The sequence below is a fragment of the Penicillium taxi genome (assembly GCF_028828555.1).
Source record: "Penicillium taxi strain IBT 34144 chromosome Unknown utg000005l_segment0_segment0, whole genome shotgun sequence".
NCBI classification, from domain to species: Eukaryota; Fungi; Ascomycota; class Eurotiomycetes; order Eurotiales; family Aspergillaceae; genus Penicillium; species Penicillium taxi.
The window spans coordinates 3,766,686-3,781,549 of NW_026643207.1; the positions used below are offsets into that span (position 1 = coordinate 3,766,686).

General features: G+C 46.8%; 6 protein-coding genes across 6 annotated transcripts; 3 read left to right on the plus strand and 3 right to left on the minus strand.

Moving 5' to 3' along the window:
• Positions 1 to 755: 755 nt before the first annotated feature.
• N7495_008707 (putative voltage-gated chloride channel (ClcA)) lies at positions 756 to 3,623 on the plus strand (the record flags this gene model as incomplete). Its single annotated transcript, XM_057211358.1, has 4 exons — positions 756 to 1,548; positions 1,631 to 2,982; positions 3,029 to 3,415; positions 3,468 to 3,623. The coding sequence occupies 4 exons, from the start codon at positions 756 to 758 to the stop codon at positions 3,621 to 3,623; spliced, it is 2,688 nt and encodes an 895-aa protein (XP_057060901.1).
• Positions 3,624 to 3,938: 315 nt separating this feature from the next.
• N7495_008708 (dihydrofolate reductase) lies at positions 3,939 to 4,697 on the minus strand (the record flags this gene model as incomplete). The annotated part of the gene is made up of 1 exon (XM_057211359.1): positions 3,939 to 4,697. The coding sequence occupies one exon, from the start codon at positions 4,695 to 4,697 to the stop codon at positions 3,939 to 3,941; it is 759 nt and encodes a 252-aa protein (XP_057060902.1).
• A 424-nt stretch (positions 4,698 to 5,121) lies between these two features.
• N7495_008709 (RNA polymerase II mediator complex head subunit MED22) lies at positions 5,122 to 5,769 on the minus strand (the record flags this gene model as incomplete). Its single annotated transcript, XM_057211360.1, has 4 exons — positions 5,122 to 5,316; positions 5,446 to 5,514; positions 5,578 to 5,642; positions 5,736 to 5,769. The coding sequence occupies 4 exons, from the start codon at positions 5,767 to 5,769 to the stop codon at positions 5,122 to 5,124; spliced, it is 363 nt and encodes a 120-aa protein (XP_057060903.1).
• Positions 5,770 to 7,448: 1,679 nt separating this feature from the next.
• N7495_008710 (spliceosome-associated CWC15 family protein) lies at positions 7,449 to 8,455 on the minus strand (the record flags this gene model as incomplete). Its single annotated transcript, XM_057211361.1, has 7 exons — positions 7,449 to 7,466; positions 7,519 to 7,554; positions 7,605 to 7,772; positions 7,823 to 8,189; positions 8,246 to 8,322; positions 8,372 to 8,394; positions 8,446 to 8,455. 7 exons carry the CDS (start codon positions 8,453 to 8,455, stop codon positions 7,449 to 7,451), a joined length of 699 nt encoding a protein of 232 aa, XP_057060904.1.
• A 190-nt stretch (positions 8,456 to 8,645) lies between these two features.
• N7495_008711 (exosome non-catalytic core subunit RRP45) lies at positions 8,646 to 9,747 on the plus strand (the record flags this gene model as incomplete). Its single annotated transcript, XM_057211362.1, has 3 exons — positions 8,646 to 8,902; positions 8,962 to 9,081; positions 9,153 to 9,747. 3 exons carry the CDS (start codon positions 8,646 to 8,648, stop codon positions 9,745 to 9,747), a joined length of 972 nt encoding a protein of 323 aa, XP_057060905.1.
• Positions 9,748 to 10,441: 694 nt separating this feature from the next.
• On the plus strand, positions 10,442 to 14,549 carry N7495_008712 (aminophospholipid-translocating P4-type ATPase DRS2; the record flags this gene model as incomplete). The annotated part of the gene is made up of 2 exons (XM_057211363.1): positions 10,442 to 13,648; positions 13,698 to 14,549. 2 exons carry the CDS (start codon positions 10,442 to 10,444, stop codon positions 14,547 to 14,549), a joined length of 4,059 nt encoding a protein of 1,352 aa, XP_057060906.1.
• Positions 14,550 to 14,864: the final 315 nt, after the last annotated feature.

Here is a 14,864-nt window from a genome sequence, read left to right on the forward strand (position 1 = left end):
CATATTAGGCGCAAAAGGCGATGATCATACACTAAAATATGTCTCGGCGAGGAAAGCCACTAGCCATATTGAGCAGGACTGGCGCCGCTTGATTTCCTATACTGAAGCCAGATGTGGTGGATGGATCATGAATGTAGATGGATGAGGCGCAGTCATTTGATGGGACTCCGGTCATACTCGATGGTCATGGGAATTGTATTGTAAGCTGATCAAAATCCCCACATCTTGTAAGCTTCTTATCTGAGCCTGAGCCTGTTAGACTGAATTCTCGGTGAAAATATGACCCACTGTGAAGTGGTGGAATTGGAAATCCACTTAGTAGCGGTTATCTGAAGTCGGTATACTTATGAAAGGGGTTCTTGAAAGATCACGAGAAGAGAAGCCTTGGAGGGACAAATGACATGAAAAGAAGGATAATACATAAACTAAGTAAATTTAAACAATAAAAGAATAAAAGAAATAAAAGAAATAGGAGAAATGAAAAAAATAAAGAGGGAAAAGGAAAAAGGGAAAGAAATCCAAATGACTTTGATTTGTCGATCCTCACCTGACACGTACTTGACCCGCTTCTCTCAGATCGTTTCATATCACCTCATCATATGTGTTGGCCCTTTTAGATCAGGTATTCCCGGTAAGTCGCCTCTTTCCTCTTCTTTACTCCCTTCATCCAGGTTCAAGTGTAGCTTGATTCTGTTTGTTATGCCGTGGGGCCCCTGTACTAGGCTAAACTCCCAACAGGTCGGGTAAACAGCACCATGCCTCCCTCCATTCCACCAATCCGCTCAATTTCATATGCTGAGGATGATGCCGATTCCGAGCATACCTCAATCTCCCATACTGCCCCTCCATCACCAACGGAATACCGACGCCGATACTACCTGTCCGATGAACACACGAATTATGAATCCCTCGACACCCGTATGGAGGTCAATGAAACAACCAGCTTATTAGGCCCTCCACCTGGCCAGTCCGACTTTACTCAACGACGAGCACCACGTCGCTCATACACAAGTACTTCGGGAATCTCTGGAAACGTGTTACCGGATATAGTGAAGAAACTGCGAAAGTCAGGAAGTCAGCGACTCCCTCGTAATCACAGTCGAGCAAACTCCCAAGCCAAGCAGTTTAGCCGTCGTGGCAGTTTCACCGATGCTGACCGACAGACCAGCAGGCCTCCATCTGCAAAGGACGGTCTCACCGCTTCTCAGTTTCTGGACGAGCGGTCATGGTACGATCAATTTACTTCGACCGATTGGGTGCATGATAGCATTGCCGACGGAGCACGACTTCGCCAGTTGCGGAGCCGAAAGGATCTTCGAGGTCGATTGTTGGCCTCCTTTGACGGTGCACAAGGATGGATTCTAGTGGCCGTGATTGGATGTATCACTGCGTCCATTGCCTACTTCGTGGATGTGACCGAGACAATAGTCTTCGATGCCAAGATGGGCTTCTGCTCTACGCGTTGGTTCGCCAGTAAAGAAAAATGTTGTAAAGATATTCCGAACTGCGACCGATGGCATTCTTGGTCGCGCATCTTCAGTTCGGACAGTCAGTGGATAGATTTTGGCATGTTCGTCACTTGGGTAGTTGTTCTCGCCATGATATCCTGCGGCTTGACTATGCTCACTAGGACCGAAGTGCCCTCCTCTATTTCATTTACCACTCTCGATGAAAACCTGGCTGCAAATCCCTCGCGCTCCCGAAGTTCCAAACCCAACGGAGCCGACAACAAACCTTCAGGGGGGGCTCCTGTCCCCTGCTTCGCTGACGAGCCCTTCTAGCCATCATGGCTCACTTCCAAACGTCCCCAATCGCCCGGCTAAAGTCTATTATCCTGCTGCTGGTAGTGGAGTTGCCGAGGTCAAGGTCATCAACAGTGGATTTGTGCTCCACGGATATCTAGGTCTCAAGACTCTAGTTGTCAAGACCATTGGTTTGATCTTCAGTATTTCCTCCGGTCTCAGTCTGGGTAAGGAGGGCCCATACGTTCACATCGCTACCTGTGTGGGTAACATCTCCTGTCGACTGTTTGCCAAGTACCAACATAATGATGGCAAGAGACGAGAGGTTCTCAGTGCAGCTGCTGCTAGTGGTGTGGCTGTTGCCTTCGGTGCCCCAATTGGTGGTGTACTATTCAGCTTAGAGGAAGTCAGCTATTACTTTCCTCCGAAGACACTTTTCCGAACATTCTTCTGCTGCATTGTGGCGGCCATGTCTTTGAAGTTCCTCAACCCGTATGGAACAGGAAAGATTGTCCTGTTTGAAGTTCGCTACCTTAGCGACTGGGAAATTTTTGAGCTTTTCATATTCATCGGCCTCGGCGTTCTTGGGGGCGCGATTGGTGCGGGTTTTATAAAAGCGTCCAACCTCTGGGCGTGCTCATTCCGACGAATTCCAATCATCAAGCGTTTCCCGATGCTGGAAGTTTTCCTCGTTGCCCTCTTGACTGGCGTAGTCAGCTTCTGGAATCGATATACTAAGATACCTGTCAGTGAGCTCTTGTTAGAGCTCGCCAGTCCCTGTGACCGAACCTCCGAGACTCCCACAGGACTGTGCCCGCTTGAGGAGAATATCCCAGAAATTATTCATTACCTTCTCGCTGCATTCATCATCAAGAGCTTCCTGACTATTGTCACCTTTGGAATCAAAGTGCCAGCCGGTATCTATGTTCCATCCATGGTGGTGGGTGGTCTCATGGGTCGAATTGTGGGACATGTGGTTCAGTACTGGGTGGCCAAGAATCCTACATTCTTCCTCTTCAATTCGTGCCCGAATGCTGCCGGCCTGGAGTCCTGCGTAACACCAGGAGTCTATGCACTAGCCGCCGCAGGAGCCACTATGTGTGGTGTCACACGGTTGTCGGTGACCTTGCCCGTTATCTTATTCGAGCTCACGGGAAGTCTCAACTATGTGCTCCCTTTCTCTCTCGCAGTGCTTTGTGCCAAGTGGACCGCTGATGCGATTGAGCCCCGTAGCATCTATGTAAGTCTCACCTTGAATTTACATGACGTTTCTAATTTGAATATAGGATCTTTTGACCGATATGAACTCCTACCCATTCCTGGACAACAAGCTCAAACCACTTTCCGACGCTGAGCTCGGTGACATCTATCGTCCGTTCCGTAAGGACCGCGTCATCGACATTTCTAACTCACCCCTCATCGCTGCAACCGAACTTCGTGTGAAATTGGAAGCACTGCTGATGGCAGGAGAGCTTGACGGCGGTCTTCCAATTTTACGGAATGGTTCTCTGGCCGGATTGATTCCAGTCCCAGATCTGGAATTTGGCCTAGATAACCTTCTTAGTAATGAAGACAACACACTTTGTCTCATGTCGATGAGTGCCTCGATTGCCATTTACGACAGTGATCACGAAGATCTAATTCATCAAGATTTTACCACCTATATTGACCCTGTACATCTATCGCCCTCTTCTATCTAACTCCGATACTGATATTCGTCTCTAGTCTCCGGTCTCCCTGGATGTCCATTCCCCTATTGATCTTGTTTACCAATGCTTCGCCAAGCTTGGTCTTCGATATATATGTGTATTGCGGGATGGGCAATACGCTGGTCTTCTCCACAAGAAGAATTTTGTCAAATATATGAAAGAGCTTGAGTAAGTTAGATTGATTCTGACCACCGATCTAGTGAGTGCATTTTGATCGTTTGGCTCTGTATTGTATAAAGTGTTCTTCCTCGGCCTTGACGGCCCTTTTCTTTGCATATACCGAGGTATACTGTTCAGCATAGCATCGCATATTTGTCTCGTTTTCTTTTGATGTGTCCTGTACAATGATTCATTCGAATTTCACATTCGATTCAACATTTGAATGTTCTTCATAGTCATTAACCAAACCCAATATACAAATTGATATCGACGTCCATAGAGGATATTGAATTACCAGTAAACTCATCCAGGCCCTGAATATAAGAATCTAGTTCAAGCGTTCATACCCAACCATTTGAACCTCAACCTCTCCATCCTGATTCCACTCCCCACTAACCTCCTCCCCAACCCACTCCGTCAACTCCGTTGGACTGACACTCCTCCACCCACCCTCTTCCACAAACTCATCTAAGGGGAAAAACGTATCACATTCAAACGGCACAGCGGCACCACCCTCAGCCTTCCGCACAACATTCGTCATGACAAGCCGAACAGGCCTAGACAGGCTCATCCTTAACGCAGCACCATAGATCTCCGCACCACCAATAATAAAGATCTTCCCCAGTCTCTCCGGGCCATACGCATCAAGCGCCGCAAGTGCTTTATCCAGACTCTCCGCAACAATCGCATCAGTAGTATCCGGCTCGATGGGCGAGTCTGCGTCGCTGCCTTTCGCAGCCGCGGCCTGGGCCTTAGCAGCCAACTTCTCCTTCCGAGCAGCTAAGTCTGATGCAACACATTCCTTAACAGAACCTGTCGTATCACGTGTGATAACAAGACTAATCCGCTTCGCGAGCGGGCGGAGGTGTGAAGGCACAGAATCGTAAGTCTTACGTCCCATTATTATGGCATTGACTTTTCCCGTTATTGGAGGGCGCGTGGTTACGCGTGCGAAAAACGACATGTCGCTTTTTATACGCTGCCAGGGGAGTGTGCCTTTTAGACCTATGCCTAGGCGGGTTTCCGTGGACGTGACGCGGATTGGGGTTGTTGCGACGATTAGTGTTAGGGGGCGTGAGGGGTTCATTGGATCGGTTGGTGATGGTGACATTTTTTTGGGAGTTTGACTTCTTTTTCGAAGAAGGTTGAGAGGTTGTAAAGGTCGGAGGTGGATGGGTTTGAGCTTTAAGTTGAAAAGTTGTCGCGTCTCTTATCGCGCCCCGCTATCTAGATAGAGCTTATCCTTGGTCGGAGAGCTATGAGAAACTCATATCTCCAGGAATAGAGCATTTGGAATCGAATTTGTGGATTTCAATCATATTCGATGAAAATCTTTCAGCCAATTCGAAGTCGAGTCGAAAATTCCAATGACGGATCAATTAAAACGAGGTATGCCCTGAATGTAGTACTTCCCAACACCAAGCTCACCAAAGATAAGCCGCCCATAAACGCCTGGAATTCAACTGTTCGAGCACTCAATGCAAATGAAGATAGATATATATGGGATAACCTCAGTTCTTATCCTTAGGACACAACTTTGAGAGCACACCACCCTCCACACTCTTCTCAACGGCGACAAGATCTTTCTCAAGCTTCTCGCGGCGTTCAACGTCGCGCTCATCTTCTCCGAGTGTGTCAAGCTTGCCGAAGAGCCATGTTTCCTTCATTATTCTCGTTAGAGAGAGGAGATCCTCAGCAGCACGGATCTATGTTGGCAAATAGTGTTAGTGGTTCGTATTCCGAAAGGAGCCAAAGAAAATCAAAGCAAAAGTCGAGGATTGAAATCAAAAGCGGTAATTATGAATTGATCTAATTTGAGTCTCAATTCCACGTACCAGGGCTGATGACTCGACATCCAATTGGTATGTTTCCACGGCAGTAGAAGTATAGCTGGAGTTTTCAACCTGCGATGAAACAAATTAAAATCGAAGTGACATGAAGTTTTAAAAATATCCAGAGCTACTCACTGTTGCTGTGGCCATGATATTCTCAAACCGCTGCAGCAATTGCGAGATATCAGTGTTGATGCGGTCTGGAGACAAGGACGATGTTAGCTGAAGTTCCTCGGGTGTCAAATGTATACGCAGCCAGAAACCATGAAGCAGTTTCAGATATTTAGACGTACAATGTAGCGCTTTTGCTGTCTGTTGGGAATCCATCTTGAATGAGTGTAGAATCTTGGAGCTAGATCAAATCGATAAGCTAGATGCAATTACAGTCACGTGACTATTGGTTGTACAAATTGCAACTGACCAATCATTCAAATGCTACAGATGAATGAAACTGAATTTCGTGACTACGCACAAAACGTAGAAAATGGGTCATGCAAGTGTCATTGCAAACCTTGCCTAATTTGACAGTTGTACATGGTTCATTTTTGAATATTGCCGAGGATACAGCTGACCAGCCATGAGAGACTCAGGCCCTGAACGATCTTGATATTGATGTTGGTTGATAAGACAGTTCCTAAGCCTGAAAAGTGCTTTTTTCGATGCCCTCCATGCAATGCCAACTATCTGTCTGTGTGTGGGCGAGCACTCCAATAATTCGGGGAACTTGAGGACTTGAAAACCCTCCGCACTGCGCAGTGACATCTGTCCAGTGTTGAGAATTGGCTTTGCGCAAAATTTTGACCTTATGGTCGTGGACATCTCTCACTTAAGCATTAACTCTTCGTAAGATGCGCCATCCGTCCTCATGATTGATTCCAGGGAAACTGTCTGTTGCAAAATGCCTCCAAGTTCAATGCAATCTAAGTTGGCACTTTGGGCCCTTGGCCTCAATCCACCACCTCGCATCAGTCCAGCTGGGTGAATGGCTTTCGGACGTTGCTGTGCATTCAAGAGCCACACTTGTCTTGAACACGCGGACTCTGAAAATCTCATTGAAGCATAGGCCGAGATATGACTTAACGGAGATGGATTGGAACTTTCTGGCTGGACACAACCAGATCATGTCAAACTAATAATCTCCATCATAGTCACCAATCTGCTTGGCCTATCGGGGATTCGGATCCCCGAATAACTGCCCACAAACCAGGCCCAGCTTCTCTTTTTCAAGCCGAGCATCCCGGGTTGACGGGCCAGTTATGGCCAAAACAGCCTTGTTACCTTTTTATCTCCTTGCGATGTCTCTTTATCCCTTTTTATCACTTTATTTACCGCTTTCTCGACTGGAACGGTCTGTCGTTCAATTAACCCGTGCTCATGCCCTATCCTACGGCTAATTCAGATCTTGTACACCCATGGATTAACATGAGCCACTTGCCCCTTCGAATAATACGACTGCATGCATATCCCACCTGGGTATCCTGCATAGCTTCATGTCGAAAACACCCAGAGGATTGGCGGCGTGTTCAGATAGTTGAGAGTTGAGAGGTGTGAATATGTATAAATATGGATACTTAAGTAATGTTTAAGAGGTGGTCCCAGGGTAAATATGTACTTAGAGGGAACCACAGGGCATAGAGGGGAGTTTATAGCATTAGAGCCCAAATACTGAGCACGAAGCAACGCTTCCGAGATTAAACCATTTAGTAGAAGCCTTGGAAGTAGATGTATTTCCAATAAGAAGGCAGAATGACTTCCAAGGTTTTCCTTGCAAGTTACTTCTTTATTTTACTCTTAATATTACTCTTCTTATCACTTTTACTTCAGATTTAGTTGGGTGATAAAATCCACGGAAGTACAAAAATCGGGAGACAATGTGATATCACGGATTGCTGAAGAAACCTCGACACGCAAGCCGAAACAGTAAAAAACCCAAAACTCCATCTTTAGCGATTTGTTAAAGAGATCTTGAAACGCATGATAATGATTGTGGGAAAAAATGAAATTGTTCAGCGACAATATTTCGACTGGGAAAAGTTAGCGTATAATTTTGGAATTCATGATGGGAACATAGTATACCATAAACTTCTTGTGGAAATCAGAGCGCAGCATGTCCTATTAAGTTTGTTAGTATATATATCAATTGTCGGGTGAAGATGGCATACGTTGATAAACTCATTGTCCTTCTTCTCTGTTCCTCGAGCCTGGTTCTTGAAGACCACATCGTCATCCCAGCGGCGATTGTGGCTGAAGTCGTTGCCGTTGAGTAAAGGATTGCCGCGGGCGATATCAACTTCTCGTTGCTCCTGCTCCTTGACCACTTTTTCTTGTTCCTGCATAGATTTAATATGTTGTTATTGAGTCCATTCAGATTAGGACATACCTCCTGATCCTTCTTTGCCTGTCGCTCTTTCTTGATCTTCTCCAGTTCGCGCATTAACTCAGCTCCTTCGTCCTCATCACTATCACTATCACTATCGCTGCTATCTTCTTCTTCTGAGGATCCATCGGAGTCTGCATCTATTTCAATAAACTGTTGTAGAGCACGTTGACGTTTTGCGGCTGGGTCCTCTTCAATTAAAGCATTTTCATCTCTATCAGATTCGAGTTGTCGTTTTGGGGTAGAAGCAGCCGCTGGTTCATCGATTGTAACACCGTTCTTCTTGGCGAAGTGTGCAGCCTCGGCCTGGAGAAGCTCTGCGCGCAAGTCTCGGTATTCGTGATCGGCGTCACCTCCTTGTCCGGGTTGACTGAGTTTATATTAGCTTCAGCGGCTGACTTTCACTTCGAATATTCTCATACATACCGAACTTTCAGGAATGTATGAGCAGGAAGAAGTCTCTGATGATAAGCAGGACCACGTTGGGCCTCTTTTCCTTGCGCCTGTTCAATTATTAGTAAAGCTGATATTTGGGAGGAGTGATTGATCTACCGGATCAAATGTCGGTCTGTGAGCTAATATAAGTTAGTGTTTGATAATGATTCCTAGTTGATAAAGAAGCATACCTGTAGTCATATTGAGAGGTGAAAGTGGGAAGTTGTGGAAGGAGTAAAAGTTGTGAATTTGTAAGTTGCGATGCGCAAGGTAAGAAACAGCTTCCTCTGCCTGCACCTTTTCTCACCGCCTTTTAAATTCCCCACTCGTCTTTCACCGCCCATTCCTATCGTTAATTGATTGGATTAAAATCCAGGCAAAATCAGTCATAATGCGGCCAGTGACGGCAAAATATCCCAAGAAAAGCCTCTACAAAGAATCTCTCTTGCCTTCGTCTACTCCAAGTTCCAAGGCTGCCCCAGCCATGTCAAAAGAAGTCCCCCTCTCCAATTTGGAGAATGACTTCATTCTGAAAGCACTTAGTGAGGGACACCGCCTTGATGGTCGTGCCATGGACGAGATCCGACCGATCAACCTCTCGTTCGGCGATGAGTATGGACATGTGAAGCTTCAGCTTGGAAAAACTAGGTATATTCTAATGACTATATCATTATGTCTGTGAATAAAAGGCTTACTCTAAGCTCTAGTATCGTTGTTCGAATTTCAGCAGAGGTTACCAAGCCCCGCGAGGACCGTCCTTTCGATGGTCTCTTTTCAATTAATATGGAGCTGACTGCGATGGGTTCGCCGGCATGGGAGAATGGAAAGTGAGTTTTATCTGAGACAGTGGCTTTTCCCTCGTGAATACCGATGCTGATTAGTTGTTTGCTGCATCTAGGACCAGCGACCTCGAAACTTATGTCAATCATGTTCTCGACCGCGTCGTTCGTCACTCGAATGCTTTAGATACCGAGTCGCTCTGTCTTGTGAAGGGCGTCAGCTGCTGGAGTATCCGTGCAGATGTTCATGTGCTCGGATTTGACGGCAACCTGATTGACGCGTCTTGTATGGCGATTATGGTCGGATTGCAACACTTCCGTCGGCCTGATGCGGTCGTTCGCGATGGCAAAGTCATCGTCTACGATGTGAATGACCGAGTGCCAGTTGAGCTTAACATTACCCACAAGCCTCTTGCAGTCACCTTCCATACATTCCACAAGGGTAAAACCATTATCATTGACGCCAATCTTAAGGAGGAACAGGCGGCCGAGGGAGATCTCATCTTTGCAGTGAACAATGCAGGTGAACTGTGCTACATGTCCAAATTCTCAGGTCATCCTATCAAACCCATGGAAATCGTCAAGAATACCCAGGTGGCATGGGATAAGGTCAAAGAGATGAATGCGGTTCTCGACAAGGTTCTCCAAGCTGATCTGGCCAAGCGGGCCAAGTTTGGTATGGCAGACTTGTCTCGGTCTAATAACGACCGTTAAGATGCCAACCTACCGAAGTTTTCCGGTGTCGGATATATCTTTTATTCCAAAGGCTTGAGAGAAGGGTTCTATCACGAAAAGGTGTGCAAGCTGGCCTAGCTCGACGAAGCTGGGTGTGACAGACTTGTCTTGGTCCAAAAATGACCATCATAATGTTTTAACGAGGTATCAATTATATTCATTTTTATTTTTGGAATAGACGAGGATCAACATACTTGTAAATAGGGGGTTAGCTTTCGACCTTTTCATAATAGATTGCTATAGTAGGCCGTAGTAGATGGCGTTGAGGTATGCCGGGATGCGCTTCCATTTCAAATTTCAATTATTTCCGACAATATCATTCAATTCTACAGGCACCATCCTTTTTACTAGAATACGCTTAATCCATAGTGCTTCACTATGATCCATTTTCCGATAGCAGCGCGAATAAGTGGGTTTTAGTTACCGCCCGTCGATCAAAGAAACCAAACAGTTTACTTGTTCGCATCCGCTAATTAAGCCACCCATTCTTCCTCGATCCCAACTTTTTTTCCTAGTTCATTCATCCACCCCCTTCCAATTCACAACTTGTATCAATACCTTGGAAGTTTCCCTGCCAATACATAATCGCGATTTTTCGACCCTCCCGCGTTTCGATCTATGCTTCAGGGGCATCACTGCTCTCGGTGAGGGTGTCAGCTTTCCCCGCGGCATCATGACCAGCGGTAGGCCTCCTGGATCACATCGACTTGTGGACCATGATGACGACCTCCTGCTGGACTCCGGTCCAACATACAACTCTGGTCAGCGCCCTCCAGTAAACGACGACCATCTCCTAGAACAGTTCAACATCGATGATTCCGAAGTACCTAATGCGCAGTCGCGCCCTTCCATATCTTACGATAATTTTGTCGGTAGCCAGGCGCAACGGTCTGGAGCTCATTATGATGCAGCTTCTGGCGCTGGGAATACCGGCTACTCCGGCGCGTATATCCATGATCCTTACCCCGGCTCTCCCCTCAATCGTTCCTACTCGCAGACCTCTGAGCTTAGCAACTATCAGCGATATTCCTTCGATGGAGACGACAACTATGATTACAATGATGCGGATTTTCAGAGTGGTAATCAGACCGTTCACCATTTCGGGACTGATTCAAAGCCAAGGAATAGCACGTTGTTGAATAAACTCGGGTTTGGTAGAGGGGATGGTCAGAATGATGATGATATGAACCTCCCATTGACACAGCCTGGAGTAAGAAGTGATGCGGCCGATAGTACGGCCGAATATACAGCCGCAGTTTCCAGGAAAAAGAAAACCTCTGCGTTCGACTGGAAGTCTATCTTTGGCCGACGAAAGGTCGATCCTGCCAGCTTGGGTCCTCGCATGATCCAGATCAATAACGCCCCCGCAAACGCTACACACAGATATCTCACCAATCACGTTTCGACTGCAAAGTACAACGTTATCACATTCATCCCCAAATTCCTATTCGAACAATTTTCCAAGTACGCCAACTTGTTCTTCTTGTTCACCGCGGTGCTCCAACAGATCCCCAATGTTTCTACCAATCGATATACGACCATCGTCCCCTTGTGTATCGTGCTGGGTGCATCTGCAATCAAGGAATTGGCTGAGGACTACAAGCGAAGATCGTCGGATAAGGGATTGAATTATTCGAAAACGAAGGTGCTCAAGGGTGGTTCTTTTGTGGACTCAACATGGGTTGATGTTGTAGTTGGAGACGTTGTCCGAGTGGAATCAGAAGAAGCATTTCCTGCGGATTTGGTTCTCTTGGCATCTTCCGAACCCGAGGGTTTATGCTACATCGAGACGGCAAATTTGGACGGCGAGACCAACTTGAAGATTAAGCAGGCTATCCCTGAGACATCAACTCTCGTTAGCCCCGATCAATTGGCCCGTTTGACTGGGCGTGTTCGATCGGAGCAACCCAACAGCAGCCTTTATACCTACGAGGCTACTATGACTATGAATGGCGGAGTTGGAGAAAAAGAATTGTCTCTGGCACCTGATCAGCTGCTCCTCCGAGGCGCAACTCTGCGAAATACTCCTTGGATTCATGGAGTTGTTGTCTTCACAGGTCACGAGACCAAATTGATGCGCAATGCGACGGCAACGCCGATCAAGCGCACTGCTGTCGAGAGGATGGTCAACGTGCAGATTATGATGCTTGTGGGCATACTGGTTGCCCTCAGTGTCGTTAGTTCTGTTGGAGACTTGGTCATTCGCCAAACCTCTAGCGCCAAACTCTCGTATCTCGACTACGGAAAACTGAACGCCGCAAAACAGTTTTTCATGGACATCTTCACCTACTGGGTCCTCTATTCTAATCTGGTTCCAATCTCTCTCTTCGTCACTATCGAAATGGTCAAGTATTTCCAGGCGTATCTCATCAATTCAGATCTGGACATGTACTACGAGAAGAATGACACGCCCGCTACTTGTCGCACCTCTTCCTTGGTTGAGGAGCTTGGTCAGATTGAGTACATATTTTCCGACAAAACTGGTACACTGACCTGCAATCAAATGGAGTTCAAGCAATGCACAATTGCCGGTATTCAATATGGAGACGATGTTCCCGAAGACCGACGTGCCGCTGCCGACGATGGCGACGGTGAATTTGGCATTTACGATTTCAAGACCCTTAGACACAACTTGAATTCTCACCCGACCCAGGGCGCCATTCGAGAGTTTCTTACCCTTCTGGCCACCTGTCACACGGTCATTCCCGAGTGGAATGGCACTGATCCTACTCAGATCAAGTACCAGGCAGCTTCACCTGACGAGGGCGCTTTGGTGGATGGAGCCGCTTCCTTGGGATATCGATTTACAAACCGAAAACCTAGATCTGTCATCTTCACAGCCGAGGGATCGGGACAGGAACTGGAGTATGAATTGCTGGCCGTGTGCGAGTTCAATTCCACTCGAAAACGAATGTCCACAGTCTTCCGGTGCCCTGATGGAAAAATCAGAATTTACTGCAAGGGAGCCGATACGGTCATTCTCGAGCGTCTTCATCAAGACAACCCAACTGTGGAAACAACACTTCAGCACCTTGAGGAGTACGCTTCGGACGGATTGCGAACTCTATGTTTAGCTATGCGTGAAATTCCAGCAGATGAGTACCAGCGATGGGCCCAGATCTTCGAAACAGCTAATACCACTGTGAGTGGTAACCGTGCTGACGAGCTTGACAAAGCCGCCGAGTTGATTGAGAAAGATTTCTATCTTCTTGGTGCTACCGCCATTGAGGATCGTCTGCAAGATGGCGTTCCAGACACTATTCACACGCTTCAGACTGCAGGAATCAAGATATGGGTCTTGACTGGTGACCGACAAGAAACAGCCATCAATATTGGAATGTCCTGTAAGCTGATCTCTGAAGATATGACACTCCTAATTATCAATGAAGAGTCAGCCCAGGCGACACGTAGCAACTTGCAGAAGAAGCTAGACGCTGTAAAGAGCCAGGCGACATCTGGCGATATTGAGGCCCTTGCCTTAATCATCGATGGCAAGTCTTTGACGTATGCATTGGAAAAGGACATGGAGAAAATGTTCCTGGACCTTGCCGTAATGTGCAAGGCTGTGGTTTGTTGTCGTGTCTCTCCACTTCAAAAAGCCTTGGTCGTCAAACTGGTCAAGCGTCACCTGAAATCGTTGCTTCTGGCTATCGGCGATGGAGCAAATGATGTATCAATGATTCAAGCTGCTCATGTTGGTGTTGGAATCAGCGGAGAAGAAGGTCTCCAGGCTGCAAGATCCGCTGATGTGGCCATTGCTCAGTTTCGTTTCCTCCGAAAGCTTCTTTTGGTCCATGGGGCGTGGAGTTATTCTCGCATTAGTCGAGTCATCCTGTATTCCTTCTACAAGAACATCACCTTGTATATGACACAGTTCTGGGTAAGACTTGATAATATCTGGTTCAAAGTAACTTAGCTGACCTCAACAGTATTCATTCCAAAATGCCTTTTCTGGAGAAGTTATCTACGAAACTTGGACCCTGTCCTACTACAACGTGCTCTTTACGGTGTTGCCTCCATTCGCCATGGGTATTTTCGACCAGTTCATTAACGCTCGCCTGTTGGACCGCTACCCTCAGCTGTATCAGATGGGTCAGAAAGGTCTTTTCTTCCGAACGCATAGTTTCTGGGCCTGGGTCTTGAATGGATTTTTCCACTCCCTTCTTCTCTACATTGCCTCTCAGTTGATATTCCTCTGGGATCTCCCTATGGCCAACGGCAAAATTGCTGGTCATTGGGTCTGGGGTGAAGTGCTGTATACTGCAGTCCTCGGTACTGTTCTTGGAAAGGCTGCTCTGGTAACCAACATCTGGACCAAATACACCTTCATAGCCATCCCCGGATCCATGCTTCTATGGCTCATTTTCCTGCCGGCATACGGTTATGCTGCTCCCGCCCTAAATTTCTCCCGAGAATACTACGGTACCATCCCTGTTGTTTTCAGTTCTCCCATCTTCTACCTGATGGCCATTGGATTACCCTGTCTTTGCCTTCTACGTGATTATGCCTGGAAGTACGCCAAGCGCATGTATTATCCACAGCACTATCACCACGTTCAAGAGATCCAAAAGTACAACGTCCAAGACTACCGTCCCCGCATGGAACAATTCCAAAAAGCCATTCGAAAGGTCCGTCAAGTCCAACGCATGCGCAAGCAGCGTGGTTACGCCTTCTCACAGGCCGACGACGGTGGTCAAATGCGTGTCTTGAATGCGTACGATACCACCCAAGGTCGTGGACGCTATGGTGAAATGACTAGTTCCAGAACGCCCGCGTTATGATTGACCTTATGATCGGCATTTTGCTGCATTTCTTGCCATATGGTTGTTTTGCATGAAAATCAAGAGAATGACAGCATTGAAAATTTTGTACTTTACTACTCTTTCTATTTGGTAGCCGTGCTACAATGGAGAAGACTTTGTGACATACTATGATTTTTGACGCGTTTCTCAAACTCTGGGATAGCTCTTGGAAATATCTGACATTTCATTCGTTTTAAATACTCGCTTTTCATTAGGTCGTAATGTCGTGTTACGCATGAGGTTCGTGAATTCTGTTGCCCCCATGGGCAGCTGCATGGCTTGTGGACATGCGCA